Here is a 22,062-nt window from a genome sequence, read left to right as displayed (position 1 = left end):
ATTTAATTAATTTATATATCATAATTCATAGGCCTAGCAACTTATTTTATGTGGCAACTTTCCATTGGTACTTGTACTTAAGGAGAATAGTATAACGCAATTAGTATGCACAGGTCTTATTTATTGTACTCTTTTTATTGTACAGCATTTTGTGACAGTTTTTCTGTAAAAAGCGCTTAATAAATAAATTTTACTATCTTGATAACATGCATATACATGAAAAAATACGCCAAACCTGACCGTTTCTGTTGTAACTCACAGATAGTTCGGTGATTTTTTTAACCTCTACATTTTCTCCCCTGCAGAGGGCAGTAATGAGTACAGAAGCCACAAAAGTCCAGGGAGGAAAAAACAGCACCGAAGAAGAAAGTGTCTTACCACGCAGGCGCAATCATAAACTACTAGTGACATTACCGTGTTGAGGGTGTTTTGCTAAAAATTAATAGGTGGAGAATTTTTTTGTGTATTTCCGTTATTCTAACTGGGCTAGATAACGGTACACTTTAAATGAAGGCGCGTGAATAACAGACTGCTGCAAACATTGGGATATAAAGTGCTTTTTGGCTGTCTTCAAACCGACGTTGAGCGAGTAAAGTGATGCAACATGGCAGCAGCGGCTGTCAATAGGGGCTTTCTTTCAGCATTAAGGACTCAAAGTTGGTGTCAGACCCGAGGACTTAACTCGTTAGCTGAGAGGACAGTCAGTCGTGTCTCCTCTGCTGTGATATGTAACCACGAGGCTGCAGGAGGACACACAAGCCCGGACAGGAGAGCTCAAGCTGGGGAGAGAAGAAGAAGAAACGGTCGGGACAGCAACAGAAGCTCCTCTTTGCTCACCTCCGTGTCGGTGGGTTTGGGGCTCTGTGGTGCTGCGCTTCTGGACACTGAAAAAGACCTAACGGGGGACAAAGAAGTGGCAATATCCCGGGGATTTCTCCAGCACATCCTCCCATCGGCTCAGTGCGCTTCTCCCTTCAAACCAGACGGCCCCCGATTTAAGTACAACTTCATCGCAGATGTGGTGGAAAAATCCACTCCAGCTGTGGTGTACATTGAAATCGTGGGCAGGTGAGTTAACTAGAGAGGTGCCATTGACGGTAATAAATGTCAGTGAGTTTGTTTTCTGTGTCTGTGTGTGACTTATTCGGTTATTTTCCTAAATCAAGATTTCAGACAGCTGTGAGCACACACTGGAGATAAGCACTCAGTCCTAGAAGCTGATCTTACTTGCCCGGAGATGTACCAGAAAACACGAGAAAAGGGGCATTTTCTTTTTTTGTTTATTACAGATGCAACAGAAAAGGACCCAAAGCATTTGTGATTTTATTTTCAAAAAATATCATCAGCTGCTGATATACTTTAGCAGTGGATAGTCTTGTTTTTATCAGTAAGTGGAATCAGGTAAAGTCCTGACAGTCAGCCCCCACCTTTACTGTTTGTGTCACAATAACCTTTTACTGTGTGTGTGTGTGTGTGTGTGTTTTCCTTGAGCAACAGCTCTCATAAAGGAGATCTGCTTTTACCTATTTTCAGTCCAGTCCTTTTACCTGACCTTTTTCCAGAAGAGTTTTTTTTTTTTTTTTTTTTTTTTTTTTTTTTAAATTTGTTTGTTAAGCTACTTAATGCTGGCCGATGAAGCTGAAGCATGAAGCTGAAGTGACATTTAAAAAGGCACTTAACTCATTGGAGGAATAATGGACAACTTGCCTGAGAACCAGTTTTTGAATTGTGTTTTTAGGCACTTTGTTACTGCAGCTTGTCAAAAAAAAAAACCACATAGTGTTTTTTTTCTTTAACTGAATCTATGCAAAATGCCAAAGATAACAGTTTGAAAAGCATGAAGTAGTATTTTTGAATCAAGATGATTCCAAAAAGCTATTAGCTGAAAACATGACACATCTCAGCAGTGTGTCCTTAAAAAAATTGAGGAACCTGGACAAGTGGAAGACGCTTCCTTTTTTTAAAAAAAACAGAAGAAGAAGAAGAAGAAGAAGAAGAAGAAGTGACAGGCCTGTCTAACAGTCTGTCTAAATGAAAGTCAAAAGAAGACAAAATCCAGCAAAGACCTGACACAAGACCTGAGAGATGCATCTTTAAAACACAGTGCACTGCATTTCAGCCTGTGATGTTGGGGATGTCAAAATTTATGGAATCGCAAACATAAGAGTAGCATCAGATCTCGATGCTACATTTCTGTTAGCATCTGCCAATCCATCTTATTATTGTTGACAGTTCTATTTTTATTATTATTTTTTTTAGTATAACAATGATGTAAAACAAAATCAAGCATATCTGAATAGAAAAACAGAAAGACTATTCCTGAAAACTACAAAAAAATTCCAAGAGAACTTGGAGAGTGTTGATGAATGAAGGTGATCACACCAAATATCAACTTTAAAACTAATTAGAACTGTACAAACACTGTTTTTGCCTCATATACCGTAACTCTATGTTTGCACGTTTCAGTAAAAACAAGGAACTTATATTCCATTTTCCTAGACACACATGAAGAAATGAGGGGTGACTCAAGACTTTTGCACAATACTGTATCTCCTGCCATGATAAACTAACCCTGATGAACCAGGTTCAGTAACATAAGCTGCATTTACTTTACAGACACCCGTTCTCAGGGCGAGAGGTCCCAGTGTCAAACGGCTCCGGTTTTATCATCAGCAGCGATGGTCTCATCGTCACTAATGCCCACGTTGTAGCCAACAAGCGAGGTGTCCGTGTGAAGCTCACCAATGGAGAGACGTATAATGCCACCGTGCAGGATGTCGACCCTGTGACTGACATCGCCACCATCAAAATCTCTGCGAGGGTGAGCAAGAAAATAGGGGCCAGTCTCAGTGAAAGGAACTAGACTAGCATGTGTGCTTTCACCACAGACAGAGAAACAAAGAGCTTTATTTCAGATGCTCTTTCTCTCCTGACATATGCAGAACCCGTTACCCACTCTCACACTCGGCCAGTCGTCTGACGTCCGACAGGGAGAGTTTGTGGTTGCTATGGGAAGCCCGTTTTCGTTACGAAATACAATCACATCGGGGATCGTCAGCTCAGTGCAGAGAGGCAGTAAGGAGCTGGGCCTGTCCAACTCCAACATGGAGTACATACAGACCGATGCAACCATTGATGTGAGTACTTGAATAGAATATATTTAAACTGGAATATGTTGATAGTGTATTTTCAGTGACTCAGGCGTCTCCTATCGTGTTTCTAAATGCCACATTTGACTAATTGTTTTTCAGTTTGGAAATTCTGGAGGTCCCCTCGTTAATCTGGTGAGTCACAAGTCCTGTTTGTGTGTCTCACTCTCACACACTCACACTCTCTCTCTCTCTCTCTGATGTAATACAGTAGCAAAACCGTTGCCTTGCAGCCTGTTTCCGATTGATGTATTCTAGTCTATTGAAGTGTTTATTTTAAGTCACACAGCATGCAGTGCTGGAATTAAAGTGCTCTCCAGTAAGTAGTCATAAAATGTGCTTTGATTTCAGCCACAGGTATATACAAACACATGCTGATTGGGCTAACACCACAGAAACTAAAACCGTGATAATACTTTGAGTGTTTACTGAGCACACCCATTAAGCACTCAGTGTCCTGGTGAAAGAAGTAGATCCTTTGGCCAAATGCCTCAGACCTAGATCCAACCTACTCAACATTTACAATTCCAGACCATTTTTCCTTCCAGAGCTACTTCAGCAGAGCTTTATACATGCTATACTTCACTTTACAGTGGCTCTCATTTGTTGGTTATAAAAACAAGTCTATAAATAAACACTTTTAGTCATATAAATGGAACAAATATATTGGTGTTAATGTAATGAAAATGGAAAGTACTAAAAAATAATAACAAGGAATAATCTGCTGTAGAGCGACACATGCTGTAAAGGTTTTTAATTATTTGTAATGGTGATCGGCTAATTTATACTGTGTGCGTGACCCTTACCGAGATACAATAAGAAAAGATCTCATTTATTTTTCAGATGTTTTGCAACAAACATGAAACTAACATGTACTGTCTAATATAATAACACAAGCAGCCTTTAAAAACCTTAAAGATGCATATTTGTTGGTCAGTAATCCCTTTAAAATGCTCTCCCTTGACCCTTGAAAAATTCTGCTGATCTTCAGCCTTCCTGGCATTTTGTATGATATAATCACAAACCTGAAACTCCATTTACTTGTCATACTGTTCACATAGGAACAATGCAGTCTTTTTGCCTCATTTGTTCAAATGTGTTGCATTTGTTCCTTACTGTAATTGATGAAGGAGTAATCATATTTTCAGACACATTTATTCGTATTTGCGCATCATTAAAATGGCTTCACTTGCTCTTTCTTCCCACTGAAGGATGATTTCTTTGCTTGTGTCAACAGTCTGTTAAGAGTGTGGGGTTGATGTGATTAGCCCGAACAATTTAAATGGCCAAGTCATCTCAGTTGATGATGCGCCAGGTGTTTGTTGACTAAATGGACTTTGACAGTCGAAGCACACACCCTGATCTCATAGTTCCGCATATCAGAGTGCCTTATCTCTCCTTTTATTAGGATGGTGAAGTCATTGGTATAAACACCATGAAGGTTACTGCTGGCATCTCCTTTGCAATTCCATCTGATCATGTGAGGCTTTTTCTGGAGAAAGCAGCCAAAAGAAAAAGTAAGAAAACGATCAAGATTTAAAAGCGATGCATCACATCTTTTTATGTGGCTTTCTACCTCATGGTGTTATAAAAATATGTTAGAAAACCTGCAGTCTTTCATGAAGTTCACACCTCTTTTCTCACCTCTCCCAGGCACTTGGTTTCATAAGGATGAGACGAAGCAGCGGTACATTGGTGTTATGATGCTGACGCTGACGCAGAGGTAAATGTAGCAAGCGATGCCCTGTTAGAGCAGCAGTGCGCAGTGTTTGATCTAAAACAAGGTGTTTTCCGTGTGTTCCTTTAGGATCATTGCTGAGCTGAGGTTGAGAGACTCATCTTTTCCGGATGTGACTCACGGTATCCTGATTCACAGGGTAATCATGGGCTCTCCAGCTTACAGGTAAGCATAAAGGATAAAGGATGCTGCTTCTTTCCTCCAGTTCAGGAACTTATATTGAGGTTGCTTTAATCTAATACTTGTGTTTGTGGTTGTAATTAAGACGCAGGCATATGTGAGATGTTTGTACAGACTTTTAGTGACATTGTGTACACTTACTTTAGTCATTATTGCTGTATTACGGGGTATTTACAATGGCCCTGAGAGTTCAAATGCACAGCAACTTTAGAAAGCACCAGGAAATGAATGAAAAACACAAAATGGAAGTTGAATAAAACAGAATAAATGTAGACAAAAAAAATCTCACAAACACAATGGAAGTTTTTTGGGAGACACAATAATGTGACGGAAAACTGCAGAAGTGACAGTAACCAGAACGTGCGAAGGCTTGCACTGAGACATCAGGATTCATCTGTGTGAAGAAAAGGCAAAGGTGTGTGTGTGTGTGTGTGTGTGTGTGTGTTAATCGCATGATTCATATCTGTAGATGTTTGTTGTTTTTAAAGCCGTAGATATACGTTTGCCATTTGTTCTTTACTGTTACTTGGTCACTTCTGAAGATATTCTGTGTCACACTTGTTTTTTTGAGCATTTGCAGAATTAAAAAAAATTCAACTTCTGGTCTGTTTTGTGTAGGAATTTCTATATTGTTGAACCATTTATTTTTGTGTTGTTTATTTTTATACAAGTTGACCAGCTCTTACATTTACATTAACCTCATGCAACACTATTTCTAATATACAGGTAAGTAAATTTATTTTAACGATCACTTCAACATGGTCTCTTTCAAACTTTCGAAGGAAACCTCTCCTGTAATTTGACATTTGGAGATTGTAGATAAAGCAGACAAAATATTTAACATTTTTTGTTGGTATATAATTGTCGTCTGACTTGTTTCAGAGCTGGCATGCAAGCCGGAGACATTGTGCTGGAGATAAACGGGGCCAAAGTGAACACCTCAGAGGAGATCTACCAGGCCGTCCGCAGCAGCGACAAAATCACTATGCAGGTGCAGCGAGGACAAGAGTTACTCCGCCTTCACATAACTCCCGAGTATATAGATTAATGCAAACCGCATTATTTCATGTCAGCCGCTGGCCAGAATGAGACGTTAGCTTGTGTATACCAGAAAACTGTGAATGCTTACAGTAACTGTGTTCAAAAGAAAATGTTTGCTGTTTAATAAATTGATTTTATGTAAAAGTTTTCTTATATTCTCCAGTATTTCACTAACTTTTGGAGGTGTCAGCTTACAGTGAATGTGTAGGCATTTTAGCCACAGTAAGTGTTACCTGTTTAAAACTACACTGGTGCAGTCTTCATGGTGCCATTTTTCATTAAATGGTAAAAACCATGTCATGCTGACTGATTATTCATGGAGGGGTTCTCAGTGAATTCTACCTCTACTTTCTTACTTATTGCTCAGAGTAGCCAAACTTGTGTCTCTTGTAATGATTTGTGTCCAAAATGCATTATTTGTAAAATAAAAGCTCACGGAGCCTGAGAGGGTGCACTTTATTAAAGCCATTTAATGTTGTTAGGACAGCAAAAGGAAGCAAGAGAGACCCAACACTATGGCAAGGATGAATGGTATTAAACTGACTACCATTACATGAGCACAGAAGTCACAAATGTTGCCGCTATGATGACGATGATGAGAGTAACATATGAAGTCGCACTGATTTGAACTGCTTTGAGTATGTCACACACAGTAAGGACCAAAAAGGAAAAAAAAGACATGAATTCAATTCATGAATGTTTAAAATGCCAATCCTGCATGAGAAGTAAACGTGAGGAGGTTATTTGGATTTCATTGAGCACTCTGAAGCCATAATGAGCAAAATAGAATTTCCCTGGTATATGTACAGTAACACACACTTACAGTAAAGTAATAAAGTGACATGTACTGGACTGCTACACAATTTCATGTATTAACCTCAAAGACTGATAGCTAATAAATTGAGATAACATTTATTAAACAATATTTTAAACAATATATTCATACTTCTGGACTAAAGACATCTTATTAGGTACGAGTACTACAACATACAAGTATGGGAGGAAAAATACAATTGTTCAACAAACCCCATTAAAACTACTTTAAAAAGGCTTAATATATATTGCTGGTAATATTTTTTCTTTTTAAGAAAATATAAATTGTGCGACTGAAGCTTACAATACACTGCTGGCAGTGGCGCCAGATTCTGTGGTGACCAGCTGGGAATGGGTCATCCGTCAAGGCGCCGTGTGCTGAGAAACTCCCAGGAAGAGAGGGAAAGAAGAAAAAACTAACCAAGAAAGGACAGCTGGACATCACACGATGCCTGAATCGCTCGCACTTAAACCCAATTGCTGCTATGGTGTTTGTCACGGTGGAATGCTGCAAATATCACAAGATGTGCACAAACAGCAGCCAAACTATAATAAACTCATACAGATACATAAATAAGGGGCAGTGGGGGTGGGAGGTCTTGGAAACGTGTGTGTGTGTGTTTTGGAGGGGGGGGTTGGGGGTTGGGTTGACAATGTGAGGAACAAATTGTAGTGTCCAGTCTAGTCCAGCAGTGAGCAGGCTAAATATTAACTCAGTTGATGTGGTCCAGAGCACGAAGCAACTCCTCCCCCTGCAGCAAGTACTGACGACCCTGTAAGGGTGCGTTCACCTCGCAGTCGTCGCGGGTGAGGAGCGGCAGGCCGAAGGAGGAACTGGTGGCCTCTGAAGTGCTGCCAAGCAGGCGACTTGCCAAATCTAAGATCGGAAAAGACCCAGTTGAATCTCTGATGTTCAATTTCAAGTAACACAGTTAACACTACTTACAAAAAAGAACTATTTTATTCACCTGAAGACAGCAGAACGATGGTCCTGGTTGTACCAGACCCTGAAGGCTTCAGCTTTTTGCCCTTCTCAACCTGCTCCTGGAGTGAAGTTCCCTGAGAAAGAATGAAAAAAATAAATAAATAAATAATGACGGTCCCACTTCCAGAAGTCAGATTATACCGACTATGTGTATATGCTGAGGACTAACCTGTTCAATAATCTCTTTTAGGTCACAAATTTTTCTTTTGCGCTGTGCATTCTGAACTGCGAGGGTCCTCAGCGGCACCTCTTTCTCCAACTTTGGGGCTCTGCAGCACACAAAAAGTAGGCCTTAGCTATCCTCCAAAAAAGGTCATAAAAATGTAATATGGCCAAAAAAAAGAAACAAGTTTAAGAGATGTTACCCATTTGCCAAGATGGTGGGAGGATGAGGAGCATCTACAGGCTCCACAGGTGGCGCTGGGGAAGCTGTGCGACTGCCTGGCGCACTGAAGGGGGAGCTGGGATAGCTGTGGATTGGAGTACTCTCGAGGGACTTGACTGATCCACAAGACAAAGGCTCTCCTGGGGGCAGGCTGAGCAGCTGGAAATCATCATCCATGGGAATGTATGGAGCTAACATCTCCAGATCAAAGTCTTCCATTTCCTTATGAGGAAAAAAAAAAGTCAAATGAATAAGAATACAGAAAACTGGTGTTCATGTGATTCATGACTAACTTAATTTAAAAATAGTAAAAAGTTATGCTTTTTCTAGATTTACTACCTGTGTGTTGAAGGGCGTTTTGGGCTCTGTATCAATAGCAAATAGCTTCTCAACCAAGTCTAGCTTGAAGTCCGAGTTCATCTCTGAATCCATGGGGAAGCAGAAGTCCAGTGGACTGCCGGGCTAAAAAGAAGAGAAGTCAAAGGTCATTTTTTTCCAACAGATATTACTGAGTAGTTAAAAATATTAACTGTCAATGTCTAATGTTGACAACAAAATAGTAATTCAGTTTTACCACTGGGGGCCTGTGGCTGGTTGTGGTAGTAGACTGGGCTGGAGTATAGCTCTCAGACTTTGAATCCTCAGAGTTTGTGCTGGACACATTCAGAGGCTCACTGGGTGGCAGAGGGGAAAGAGGCAGAACCAGCTTGTCATCTGTGGAGGGAAGCATTACATCGTTGTAGAGAGGGACATCCTTCAGAAGATGGATATCTGATTCTGTACCTGAGGGAAGACAGAAGTCAGAATGGTTTCATTTAGCAAGAAATAAACCAAGTTATGTTGTTTAAAGAAGTTTAAGTATGTTTAGTCGGGCACTAACCGGGGCAGCTGAAGTCCAGGGAGACAATCGTGTCTCCGGCAGCTGGTGCCAGCATGGTGAGGGCTTCAGGCTCTCCCTTTAGGTGGTCATACAGGTTAACCGGCAGCTGGGTGACTGCCGAATCAGTAAGGATTTTGAGTATGTTCATCTTTGGGCCTTTCACCACCACCTCCTCCTCCTCCTGCACTTCCTCCTCCTTCTCCAGTTCAGCCTTCTTTGGCTGGACTGGAGAGAGCTCGACCTGGCTGATCTCGACTACAAGCTGGTCTTCCTCCTGGTGTTCCTCCTTTACCGGCTTCACATCTGCGGTCTGCTTCACTGACAAGATCAGTTTCTCCTCCTGGATGCCACTACAACAGAGGAAGGACACGATGGAATTACGCTGCTGTAAAATTACTACCACTGTATCTCAAGTAAAAAGATGAAAAAAAAACCTAAGGGTAAGGGTTAGGATTAGAGTGTTTCCTCTGAAAGAATGACTTCAGTGAGACTTCAGTGTACCTGAGCACAAAGTTGACACAGACAACACACTGTGGCTGGGAGTTCTTGTTGTTGTAAATGACAGTGGCTTGTGTTTCCACCCACACGAAGCCTCCTTTCTTAGCCAACATTCGGTACTGGCCTGTGCAGACTTGGCCCTTTGCAAACACTAAAAACATCAGGAAAAAACAAAACACAACAAAAGAGGAGAGATTAGAAAAAAATTAGTTAGGCCAAATTAAACAGCTAACATCTGTTTTAGACTTTTAAATCCAATTATGTTTAAGATTTTTGTTTATGCTTACAGTTGTGGTGGGTCTTGGTAAGGTGGTCTGAATCAAGAGCATGGTAGTACTCATACACAGAACGATCCAACAGGTCCTCTGGATCATAACCCATGAGATCAGTGATCCTAGAAAAACAAACAATTTATTTAGATTGAATTCTGCAGTACCTACACTGAGCACTAGATGGCTCTGTGTCACTACAATAGATAGAGAGGGCGATGCTGATGAGCGCCAATAGCGAGAACATAGGTTTAAGAAGCTGATTTAAATTTGATCCCTGTATAAGCTCTTAAGCATATAAGACTTACTCCCACTGGCAAACTAACCTCTCATCACAATACGTGAACTTCATGTCCATTGTGTGGCGGCTGAGGAAAGTCTTGGTGTCCAGAGGGACCTCAATGTTGGAGGGGTGTGGGATGGGATCGCAGATCAAAACCAGGTAGGGCACAGGTGGCTCCTTTTGTCCGTTGGTGCCCTCTTCGGCTGGGCTGTCATAAACGCGCACGTGACCTGTGCAGTGAAGCACCTGCAGGGGGAACAACAAAGACCCCAAAGGTTACAAGCAGACCATAAAGATCACCTGAAGTGACTTCAACTAGAAAAAAGGAGTATATTCAAACAAATGAATCACTCAACATTTTAGCCATTGTGCTACAGTTGTGTGATGATTATGGGAAGTACTTTTGTATTCTGTGTGACCACAACTTAGTTTTTAGTTTCAGTCCTTTGACATAATCTGTTAATGAGAAGCATTGCAAATTTAAGATTAAGAGTCACACGACTGTTCATTTCCTTCACACAGTAACATTGTCTGCCATAACTCAATGTAGTTTGCATCATTCACTTTTATGGATGCAAACTAGTTTTCAAACACATTGATCATAAGCTACGCTGACCTTATTCTCCCTCACTCATCAGGACCTACAAAAATGACATCACGTGGACAGCTGCTTACTAGTCTTGTTTTCATCACTCCTCCCTGCTCTTTAGCCCACAATAGCTGTCATCACGTGGCTTTATTATTGCCAACAGCACAGTGGTCCAGCTGTCCTGGAGTATGACATGCTCTAAAGCCTCAAAGGAGGCCAGGCTTTATTAAAATGTTCTGTGAAATATGATTGACTCAGCCAGCAGCCGTGGCGTTGACAAACTGAGATAAACAACGCACATTGGAAATGGCAACACAAATAAATACATTATCGCTTATTACATTACTGCTTCTGATGGCATGTCTGCAAGTGTGTTCCCACCACAGCCTACCTTCCATGTAGCAGATTTGACGTTGACAGTGCGGCCCCTGCTCGTGAGGGTGCACTTCATCCGCAGAAAGAAGCTACGCTCTGTATTTGGTTCCTTGGATTTCTTGGAGCCTGAAATCACAGAAGCAGGAATAATGGAGCCACAGTTACAAAAAGGGGGAAGCTGCTTCTTACATGCTGATTCAATGGTGACCACTTCCATTTATTACTGCCTCTATTTTATAACTTCATATTTCAGTGTTGGGCAACTGCCAGTTTGCATACAGGAGACATCAGGGTGCAAAAGTGGTTGCTGCACCGCTACCAGCCGTTATAAGTGCAGATAACATCAGTGTGCAGTGAGTCTAAAGCAAAGCAGAACAGAACCATGTGTGGGTTCCAATTAAACCTACTGCTAACAAATTACCAGTCACACCAATGTTATGAACCACAGGTGTAAGTACAATTTGTGATACACTAAAATCACAAAACTATAAGCTGACATGAAACAGATTTAAAATTTTGTTGTGAAAAACAAGAAATGTGGCAGCGTAAACTGCAAAGATCGCTGAGGTTCACATACGCACAACTCTGACCTCACTGATCGTGCTGACCTCAGGAATAGACAGAGGAAATGATTGCTTGTTCTCACAGCTTCTTGGTATGAATTTGTCGGCTCAGATTGAACTGCACTTCCTGCTAATTGGAGCACTGGTTGACCTGACACAGTGCTGCGCTTGTTTATTTCTCCCTTCCTCTGTGTTGTAGGTTTCATAAAGAGACACTACTCACCTGTTCTGTGGACTAGCATCTCCCTCAGCTCCTCTTGGTCACAGGGATGTGTGAAGTCAAACACACTGTGTCCAGTCAAGTCAAACTGCAGGGTACAGAGAGAGAGACAAAACTGCTTAGTAACAGTTAACAAATACAGGATCTAACCTTTTTCTCTCATGAACCAAATTTCAAATCACTTTAATTTCAAAGACACACAATTCAGATCTGTATTTGCACAAAATTAACTGTAGAAAATACTGTACTATATTATACAGTCAACGCAACAACTCCTTCGCCCTGAATTTTGCACTTTTGTCTCCTCCGATCAATCTCTTGCTGTGCTTCTCCCTTCTGACACAGCAGGTCAAATCAAACCAACCTGTGCAAGCCCGAGGCACTTGCTGACATTCTCGGAGAGATAGATCATATCTCCATCCTCGGACAGCACCATGAGAAAGCCCTCCAGAGCTTTTAGGTAGGAGCTGTTTAGCTGCATATCAAGCTCTGCATCTTCCTCTGTTGGTGGCTCATCTAAAGGAGAAAAGAGGAGGAGGAGAGGAGGGAGAATATGAGGTAGAGGGACGCGGGGGGCGGGGGGGAGCAAAGGAAAAGGAGATCAGGCAAATGACTTGGAAATATCCTATTATTATACCCTAACACGTTCTTCCTAATTATTATAAACAAATCAAATTCAAATTTACACTATGGACCTGTAACTGAAACCTTATGGGGCTACATGACATAAACAATGGCTGCACAATTCAATAATCAGAAGAGTGTAAAGAAACAACTGTGCACAAAGCTGAACTGCTCATCATTAGGTAGAATAACATACAGATACTGACCAGTGGAAAGCAATTTTCTCATGCGCAGGTAACTGATGGTGAGTCTCATGATTGAGGCCTTGTCCAGGCTGGAGCTGACACTGTGGGACAGGGGCAGCTGCTGGGCCAGCTCGTAAAACACCTCTGACTCCTTCCCACGCCGGCATCGTGCTGCATCCCTTGATTTCTCCTTCCTGCGCTCTGAGGTCGCTCTGCTGGACAAAGGTAGTGGATCAGCCACAGCTCGGACACATACCGGGTTTGTTATGCACACTGCTAGACCTGACATCCCTCCTTTCTACAGTCTACAGTGTCTAGAGAATGCTGCGGCAGCTGGACTCTGCAACAAGCAACCTCACGGCCAAGCCACCGTCTAGACCCCCCGTCAGACTCATTTACATGCATGGCTATCTGCAAGAATCTTATTGGCTGTTGACCAAAAGAAACTGAGTCCTCCCACTCAAAGTGATTGGCTGGGAGGATAGTCATAGATTCTCCTGTCTCTTGGTGCACGGCCAAGCTACAGTGCAACATCAATCATCATGATGTTTACAAGCCTGGTTCAACCGATCTATGGGGACGAGAGATGACAATACCTGCACCAACACAGGGAAAAACACACAAGCACACTAACACAGTGACACACTGCGAGTGACCTTCACCTACCAGGACTAACAAATGATCACAGTTTCATTTATGTTAGTGGCTCATGACTGCTTCTGCTGACCGTAGCTCGAGTTTCGATCTTACATTTAATCCAGGCAGTGATCGAAGGTCTGCCTAATGGACTCTCAGAGGACTGTAAAGAAAAAAATCACAGGAGCTGACGGTACTTTAAAACACCAAAAATCTTTAAAGTGATAAAAATAGCAAAAGCCACTATTAAAAAAACCCAACAACATTTTCTTATTTTTATATTCAACTGGAGAGAGAAACATTCAACAAGGCACAGATTTGGTGTTTTATTTGCACTGTTGTGCAATACAGATTCTTGTATGACCACAAACATAAACAGACTGGAAAATCATCATCCTAATTGTCAACCACACTGCTCGACTTTAACCCAAATGCATTTAGATGACACTGGACCAGCATGACAAGGAAATGTCATGGATGGAATGGATGGAAGCTCAAAAGCCCTTGGCTATGAAACACACACCTAATTGAAATTGATCTGTTACGCACTTACAGCACTGACCAAGGCCATGGTGTTATTTGAGGCTGTCCAACAAGAAAAGGGGCCGGCTAACTAAAATTAGCCTACTGTATATCAAATCACCTGGCAGGGTGTGAGGATGCATTTTTTCCATCAACTATATAATATGTGCAAACTCCTGTGCAACGTAATTAGTCCTTTGGGGCAGAAGGATTTGCACAAGTCTAGGCAAGGCATTTGTCCCGCGGGAAGTTGCAAACACGGTGCTGAGCGCAAGAAAAGCAGTCTGTAAACATGTGAGGCATCTCCCAACAAAGCTGCGCAAACGAAAATCTAAACATGAATGCAGTGACCACTTTTGAACCCAGGGAAAAAAGAGAGAGAGAGAGAGCAAAACCATACTGGATAACAGCCAATCCACACATGTACACGATCTCTTTCCTGCTTCCTCCACTCCTCACCAGGCAAACCATGCATGTAGATATAAACTAGAGAATCTTGAATTCTACAGTGAGGAAGCCAACACCTCTTTAATGTTGGGGCAATGTCAATACATACATTCATCATCTGATTATTTCTATCCTAGGGTAAGTTCAGGATACAGCACCCACATGCACAGGGCATGAAGGTCACTGAGTGGTATGATGACTATGGAAATGATGTGAGTCGTATGCTGTGGTCACAGTAACAAATTAAACACTTATGAGGGATTTGGGACCGACTTGTAAGAGAGGGCTCCATCTTCTTCATCCAAACACCAAATAAGGGAATATCTTCTGGAAGAATGGTTTCATCCAGAGTTCCTGAGAATTGACTAAATCAGTGCAAAAACATTGTGGCCCACAAACCTTAGTAACACACTTCCTTGTATTATTTTTCCAATTATCGCCCCTTCTTAACTGTAGCAATTTAAAAAGTATATGATGAAGTAGGGCTGCTTGAGTATGACAAAGGTCATTATAAAGGTAATTCTGGCTAATATTGATGACACAAATATTTAAGGTTTCTGAAACCTCATGCATTTGTTGTTCTTCAAAGTTCTTGAAACCAAAATCTTTGAAAGAAGAAAAAGAGCTTTTACTAAATTTTGATAATCAAGGTCTCTCTTACTCATCTTGGCTCAAGGTGGAATAAACCTGTTACAGCCTGCAAGAGGACTGAGTATGGACTTTTATAAAAGGGGGAAACTGCACAAGCAGAAAAAAGCTGGTTTATTATCTATAATAATACTATTATAATTAAAAGTCTCACCTAGCTACATGCAGCATCAGTGAAACTACCAAGATGAAGCTTGGTAGGATAAACTATGAGCAATTATGCAGCTGCCTGGATTTAAAAGCAAATGCTAGGATGTTTTTTTTGGGGCGTGTGTTACATTAAATGTACTTTTTCTCAGTTTCTTTCTTTCTTGCCAACCAAGAAATCCGAACTCAATTTTTCAACTCAAGCCAAAACCCAGAGCGCATTCAGGACTTTAGTGAACAAGTTAATCATCTTCCAAATGAAGTGCGCAGGTAGCCACGGTTATGCTAATGCAAACTGAGCAGAGTGGACAAGCAAAGAGAGAGAGAGCGGTTCTGTTAAAACAGCCAGAGTTGGGACAAGATAAGGCTAACTATATTTACTGAGGAGACTCCATCTGTTGCATCACTGCAAAGCAGAGGGACATTTGACACTGAGCATTTTCCATTTACCTCACTATACACCAGCATATCACCCCCTAACCATCATAAATGTCAACAAAAACAGCTGCAGCAGCAAAACAATAAAAACACAGAAATCAGGAAAAGGATTAGACGAGACTAAAACTAATGCACATTATCATCAAAATACTTTGAATAAAACTAAAACAATATCAAGTAACAAACTGAGACTTTGGTGGTGTATTAACCAAGAGTAAACCTCTTGAAGATTGTTTATATGTACTGTAAACAGATTTCAAGCCAAGCAGCAGTTACACCCATACACGCATGCACATCCACCGTTACTATTGTCAATACCATGGACAAATATTTACAACACCCTCTGTAAACTCTGTTGGACACAGCCAGGATATCTGGTCATAATAAGAGCAGTTCTGTCAGTATGCATAACACAATCACCTCCAGCCTACTCAATTAATTGGGTCAATTTATCATTACAAACTAAATGATCACAAATGGTTAACAAGGCTTTAAACACAGGACACACACTGAGAAACTTCTCTTGCTGAGCAGCTCATCGCGACTGAACCATTAGCCTGCCATAAGCTTTTTCTTTTGTAGTGGCGAACTCTGTTGTATCAGGTCCTCATGCAAATCCTGTCCAAATGAAGCCGACAAGTAATACTGCACCAGAATACAACCCTACTGAATAAAGAGCCATTACAAAGGTTATTTATCTCATTTACCTAAGGCTTCACTGAACAGAACAGTACTGTGTACCTCTTATGAAACATTTAAAAGCACCACTGATAAGGATACAGTAGAGAAGTAGTAAATTTATAAGTCATAAACAACAGCAGACAGTTTCTAAAGTTTTCCATTTGGACAATAGTCAAACACCTACTTCACTTTTGTGCTTTTCTAATTCAGTTGTGACGCTAAATTACGAAAATCTAAAACCGCTACTATTTGATAACCGCCTCCACCATTTCCAAGCTTGAAATCAGCTTTTATCTTTCCCTAGGAACACCCAGTTCACTTGATGTTAAAACAAAGGCCACCAGAGAGGCCATCATTATGCAACAGGATTAAAGCACATGGTCATGTCTGCCCAGCTGCCCTCTACTTGCCCCACAGCAGTCACATTTTGTAGTATTGCTCACTTTAGACTTGTTTGTGAATGAGCGCTATTACATAAACAAAATGTATTTGGCTTGTAGCCAAGGAGTAGAGCTTAATAGAAAAACAAAACAATCCACAATAAAATTCGGTGTGAACAATGCTAGCAGAGTTTCCTATAAATCTTGTTACTAGAGGCTGTACCTTTTTTTTTTTTTTGTAAAGACAAACACTCCGTCCTGTTCAGTGTGACACCAAACTATTATATAACCAGCTCTGGAGAAACAACACTGCCCAATGTAGGGAGAAAATCAGAACAGGGCTCAAAATAACTCCTTTAAAAGTCAAATTAATCACTTGCATAATAGCCACATGACGTAATATTTTTGTAAATCGCAAACATACACAAACTCCTGTGTGTTTAGTTGTTAGTGTGTCATCTTAGCACATCTTATTGGGTTTTAAAATTTTTGCACACAGCAGTGGATTAGAAAAGTGATATTCTGTCCAATAAAGAGCCTTCTGAATAAAATAAACAAACAAACATTAAACTGAATAAACATTTGTGGTGACTGTAATAATACACACTCAGACACTTTATTGGGCACACCTTGCTCGTACTGGGTTAGACCCCTTTTAGTTTTAAAATTTAATTTTTTGTGGCACAGATTCAACACGATGCTGCAAATTTGTTTGCTGCCTATCATGCAAATCCTCCCAATCCACCACATCCCAAAGGTGCTCTACTGGACTGAGATCTCGTGACTGCGGAAGTCATCAGAGTACAGTGAGTACAGTTTGACATGACTTGAGCTCTGTGAAATAGCCTATTATCCTGCAAGGTGCAGTCACCAGAAGATAGATACACTGTGGTTATAAAGGGATGGACAGGGTCAAAAACAATACTCAGTTAGGCTGTGGTGTTTAAACAATGTAAGGCACTAAGGGGTATAAAGTGTGTCAAGAAAATATCACCCACATTATTACAGCACCAGCAGCCGCATGAACTGCTGCTACAATGCAGGATGGATCCATGCTTTCATGCTGCTTACACAAAATTCTTTTGTCCAATTTTTAAAAGCCTATGTGAACTATAGCCTCGGTTTCCTGTTCCTAGTTGGCAGGAGTGGTGCCAGGCTTACAAATAAAAAAGAAAGAAAGAAAAAAAAAAAAAAAAGAGTAATTTCACCTCAAGTTAAAATAATTTCAACAAGCCATAGTTAACTCAAATCACCTCCATTTGTGGAGCACATAACAACTACTACTACAGCTGATTACATTTATTCCATGAACACCCACTGACTCAACTGCAGCTTTGATAACAAGAGCCACTCAGCAGGACTTCTGGGTGTTCTAGTCTGACTGACTCACCAGAAGTGGACGTTACAAATCAACCTCAAACCAACGGAACTTGCACTGGCTTCCCGTGTCTTCACTGACCATGCTTCGATTTTAAACGTGCTCAAAGGCAAAAAAAACAAAAATCAAACTTGGAATGACAACATGAAATAATAAATTAAAAAATGGGCCTTTCATAAATCTAGTAGTCAAAGCTCTAGTAGAGCTTTGACTACAAATATTGTTTAATGTGAAATTATCATGATTTAGCTTATATGCTCCTTCTCACATGGCAAAGATCACTGACTTTACCGTTTGCTCATGTGCGACATGTTGCCCTTCACACCAAAAAAGTAAAATTACATTACAGCAAACCATAGAGCTATTTGTGACCTCAAGTTTCCAAAATATAAAAGTAGAATATAATATGGATAGAGATCCATTGTTTATACAACAGTTCACAACACAACCCCAGCAGGGGCTTTCCTCTACTTTTCTGTAAAGTGCTTTTTTTGCTTTAAGAAAATCAGTCATCACAATTAAAGCTTTGAGGGCCTGAAGTGAATGTTTATTCAAATGTTGGATAAATGTGAGCCTTCAGCACACATTTTTTGACTTATTTGGAAAAACCAAAACAAAAAAGTCCATAAAAAACAAAAACAAACACACCCCCTATGCTTCATATTATCAAGTAACCCAATTTCTCTTTCAAGTTCAGACTAGCCTGCTACTTGAATCCCTCAAGGGAACCAGGAAATTACAAGCTAGCGAATTGTTACACACACACACACACACACACACACACACACAGACATTTGGCCACTCCTATTGACGTCAAGCCCTAGTGATTAAGAGATGAGACAGAAGTAATACTACAAAGGCACCTCACAGACACCAGCCAGATCTGCATCAAACCAGACTGCACACTGGAATTTTTTTTCAACACATTTTAATCTACATGTCAGCCTTTCACCTAAACTCCAAATTAGGTGACAATAAACAAAGCCCCTGAATGCAATCTACACTAAAATATGGTGACTGCCTGGAAATGGAGTATTCATTTGTTAAAAATATCTACAGGGTGACCAGTGTCACAGTTACTTTCCTTATGTAACTACGCAGGTAACAGATAAACACAACAGTCATGATAAGATCTCAACAACAGCCCGGTGCACCTTTTAGGATGTTCAATTAAACCAGTTTGCACCCATGTTGAGTTGCCAATGTTTCAAAAATGTCGTTCTGACAAATGTTTCACCAACCGTTTTTAGAGATCCTCCCACCATATTTTGCATCATTACACATAACAAGTTTTCCTTAAAGACAACTGCATATACACATGGCAAGCTTTTCTGAAAACAGTGTTATTCTTACTATTTTGCCATCAGCCTACCTGCAGGTTGTTTTCACTTTCATGACTTTCACCATCTTATGACCACCTTTTTTGGTGTTTTTTTGTGTTTTTAATCTGAGGATTCACTCTGTTCATCAGACTATTTTTTGGTCTCGTGACTGCTGTTACCATTATAACCATCTTTTATCCTCTGTTTGTTTTGTAGTCTAATCTAAGCTTTATACACAGAAGCATAATCTCATCACCTGTCTGCCTATTTTAGAACATCCAAGAATGACAGAAAGGCCCAGATGAATAATCCGCTTGCTGCAGAGTGGAGGCAAGTTATCCTCTTCTACAGTCAATACTAATAACCACTTTTTCACTCAAGCACAGCAATAAAACCCATGAAAATCTGCTACATATTGCAGTAGTCTTGCTGGATTAATCCCTGTGCAGTTGAGTTGTATTACAGTTGTACACATTTTATTTGTTGTGGGAAAGTAATGGTTACAGTGGCTAAATGTTAAGGATTTCCTACATTTAATAATAAAGGTTCTAGCCACCAGACCTGTGACAGAAATGTGTTAACCACTTTTAAGTAAGGTTTACTTAAAAATAATACCAACCTTAAATATTAGGTGTTATTATTTTATTTTGACTGATTGTTTGTTTTTGTATGCACTGACTTCTGAAAAGTAAGGTGACAGACTGTTTAATAATGTGCTTCTCACCCAGAAAGGCCCGTTTGGGGCTGGAAAATCCTCGTTTTCCATCACACACACCTTTGGGCTCTGATAACTTGTAATAGCCATACTTATTTGTTTTTTTGTATTTTACCTAAACATTAATGAATTAGTTATTTTTTAAGATACAACTCAACTTATTTATGTCAAAATGGTTTATCAACTTTCTCTTGTTCTAGCACACAGACCTCCAAATGAAGACTTATTATCAATTGGGCTTCTGTAAAAATAAAAGTTACTAGCCACTAACATGATATTATGGCACTCTGATGATTATTAAAGTTGATCACTCTGGTGGGGGTGGTGGATTTTGTGCAATTGATATTGCTCAGTATTGAGGGGGTACAGTATATTCTACAAGGCTTTCCAAAATAAGATAATTATGCCTTCTTCTGGTTTTATAGTTAACCACAAATCCATACGCAGAAATCTCATACCAAGGCCTGCTCCCAAAAAAAGCCTCAACGTTACAGCAGAAACCGCACACCACACTGATCACATGAGCGCTGGCAGCCTTTCACTGAAGTGTCAAGGTTGGCACCTAAAGTCCAAACAGTACACCACCAGTGATACACTATTAATAAGCTATATAATAAGCAAAGTGTCACACTCAAAACAAATGTAAATAACGCTCATGTTGCATGCAGGAAGTCTTAACAATGGTCACAAACAAAAACGTTGCTGGCTAAGTAGCACTTACTTAACGTAACGTAAGTAAGTAAAAAAATACTAAGTCTAGATTGATGTAAAGGGTAGTGACCAGTTGATGCTGTTTACCTGTTAACTCAACATTTTTTGACAAAGTTTTTATTAGGTTGACCTACATTTTGCAGGCTAGCGGCGTTAGCCGCTTGCTAACAGCGCCGCTAGCCGACACATTTTGACGAAACACACCAAACTAGCCTTTAACCTTGAAAAAAAGGCCACAGTGTCGCAGGTCTCACAATAACCAAACGCTAAATAGAGACACATATTTTCCAGTTATGCTTAAAAACTGGGCCCATACGTAGCATTAGCCGGCACTGCTCTTACCTTTTCTTTTCGGGTACAGTTCCTGTGTCCATTTCAGGACGAAAAGACCTGTGTGGAGTCTCTCTATCGGTATAGAGCTGTGTTCGGGCCCGTCGAGAAATGAACCAAAATCCCACGATTTTCTACCGATATCAGTCCGTAAATCCTCAAGTGGATTGCATAAGAGTCCTCTCTTTGTGGATTTAGTTCAACAAATCAAACTCTCGACCGCTAAAAGCAGATCCTCCGTCGACTTTGCTTCTGAAATATTGCCACGCTGGAGAGACGTTCAATTGCCGAGACAATGTTGCTTCAGAGTAGAGGTGTTCACTCCTCCTCCGTTCCGGGGACGCGCAGTCACACGCTTCTTTTTTTTTTTTCATCGAGGACGCGCACAGGAAATCGTCCCACCGACAAACGACAGATTGCTGTAATGTTAAAGAAGAGCCTACAACAGCGAGACAAACAGCGTCTGTTAATAGCTAAATATCACTCTGCGGTAAATAAACACATGTAATAAAATAAAACAGCACTGTTTTAAATGGTGTTAAATGTAGAGTTCTTTACAAAAGCTGTTCATAAACAGTCATAGTGAGTTATACCACAAATAGTGTCACAGCATTGTATTTAAGCCTAAACAATAATATTATTATGCAACAGTATTTTTATATGCAGTTACATTTCATTAAAGGCTTTTTAGCACCCAACAAAGGACTGACATTAACAAAAATCATCAGTGTTGTAACATTTTTTTTGTTTTATAATATTCGAGTTTCTTTATTCAAACAAAAAACTGATCAGAATCACTGCTTTATTGTGCGTTGATAATAAGTTTACTGTCGTGTCGCCCCTTGAGTCTGAGCCAGGAAAAATTCTGAAATGTTATTAGACTTTATAAGTTAAAAAGTTCAAGGGCAGATGAGGATTTCTTTGGTCCTG

General features: G+C 40.4%; 2 protein-coding genes across 3 annotated transcripts; one reads left to right on the top strand and one right to left on the bottom strand.

Moving 5' to 3' along the window:
• The first annotated feature begins 343 nt into the window (after positions 1-343).
• On the top strand, positions 344-7,337 carry LOC100693638 (serine protease HTRA2, mitochondrial). Its single transcript, XM_003453084.5, has 8 exons — positions 344-1,068; positions 2,617-2,821; positions 2,943-3,137; positions 3,252-3,284; positions 4,558-4,666; positions 4,803-4,872; positions 4,957-5,052; positions 5,950-7,337. Exons 1-8 carry the CDS (start codon positions 605-607, stop codon positions 6,113-6,115), a joined length of 1,338 nt encoding a protein of 445 aa, XP_003453132.1. The 5' UTR covers positions 344-604; the 3' UTR covers positions 6,116-7,337.
• hif1aa (hypoxia inducible factor 1 subunit alpha a) lies at positions 6,559-21,472 on the bottom strand. Of its 2 annotated transcripts, none has more exons than XM_005477038.4 (15): positions 21,145-21,472; positions 12,799-12,992; positions 12,333-12,484; positions 11,972-12,056; positions 11,202-11,311; positions 10,265-10,467; positions 9,957-10,063; positions 9,673-9,820; positions 9,172-9,521; positions 8,866-9,074; positions 8,631-8,753; positions 8,272-8,513; positions 8,076-8,175; positions 7,890-7,980; positions 6,559-7,798 (listed from the first exon to the last, which is right to left on the bottom strand). In XM_005477038.4, the coding sequence occupies exons 1-15, from the start codon at positions 21,174-21,176 to the stop codon at positions 7,635-7,637; spliced, it is 2,310 nt and encodes a 769-aa protein (XP_005477095.1). In that variant the 5' UTR covers positions 21,177-21,472; the 3' UTR covers positions 6,559-7,634. The 2 variants fall into 2 exon arrangements, with proteins under 2 accessions (XP_005477095.1, XP_005477096.1); XM_005477039.4 differs by having other exon boundaries at positions 12,799-12,989.
• Positions 21,473-22,062: the final 590 nt, after the last annotated feature.

Source organism: Oreochromis niloticus, linkage group LG19 (assembly GCF_001858045.2).
Source record: "Oreochromis niloticus isolate F11D_XX linkage group LG19, O_niloticus_UMD_NMBU, whole genome shotgun sequence".
Classification (NCBI taxonomy): domain Eukaryota; kingdom Metazoa; phylum Chordata; class Actinopteri; order Cichliformes; family Cichlidae; genus Oreochromis; species Oreochromis niloticus.
The sequence above is the reverse complement of the archived record's forward strand: the minus strand, read 5'-3'. Positions and strand labels throughout refer to the sequence as shown.

Excerpts from the sequence above, each read along its gene's own strand:
- LOC100693638 (XM_003453084.5), top strand. The coding sequence starts at position 605 with ATGGCAGCAGCGGCTGTCAATAGGGGCTTTCTTTCAGCATTAAGGACT. Across the intron at positions 2,822-2,942 it reads CCATCAAAATCTCTGCGAGG|AACCCGTTACCCACTCTCAC; the intron begins GTGAGCAAGAAA and ends TGACATATGCAG. Across the intron at positions 4,667-4,802 it reads GAAAGCAGCCAAAAGAAAAA|GCACTTGGTTTCATAAGGAT; the intron begins GTAAGAAAACGA and ends CACCTCTCCCAG.
- hif1aa (XM_005477038.4), bottom strand. The coding sequence starts at position 21,176 with ATGGACACAGGAACTGTACCCGAAAAGAAAAG. Across the intron at positions 12,993-21,144 it reads ACTGTACCCGAAAAGAAAAG|CAGAGCGACCTCAGAGCGCA; the intron begins GTAAGAGCAGTG and ends ACCTTTGTCCAG. Across the intron at positions 9,075-9,171 it reads CCTGGACTTCAGCTGCCCCG|GTACAGAATCAGATATCCAT; the intron begins GTTAGTGCCCGA and ends GTCTTCCCTCAG.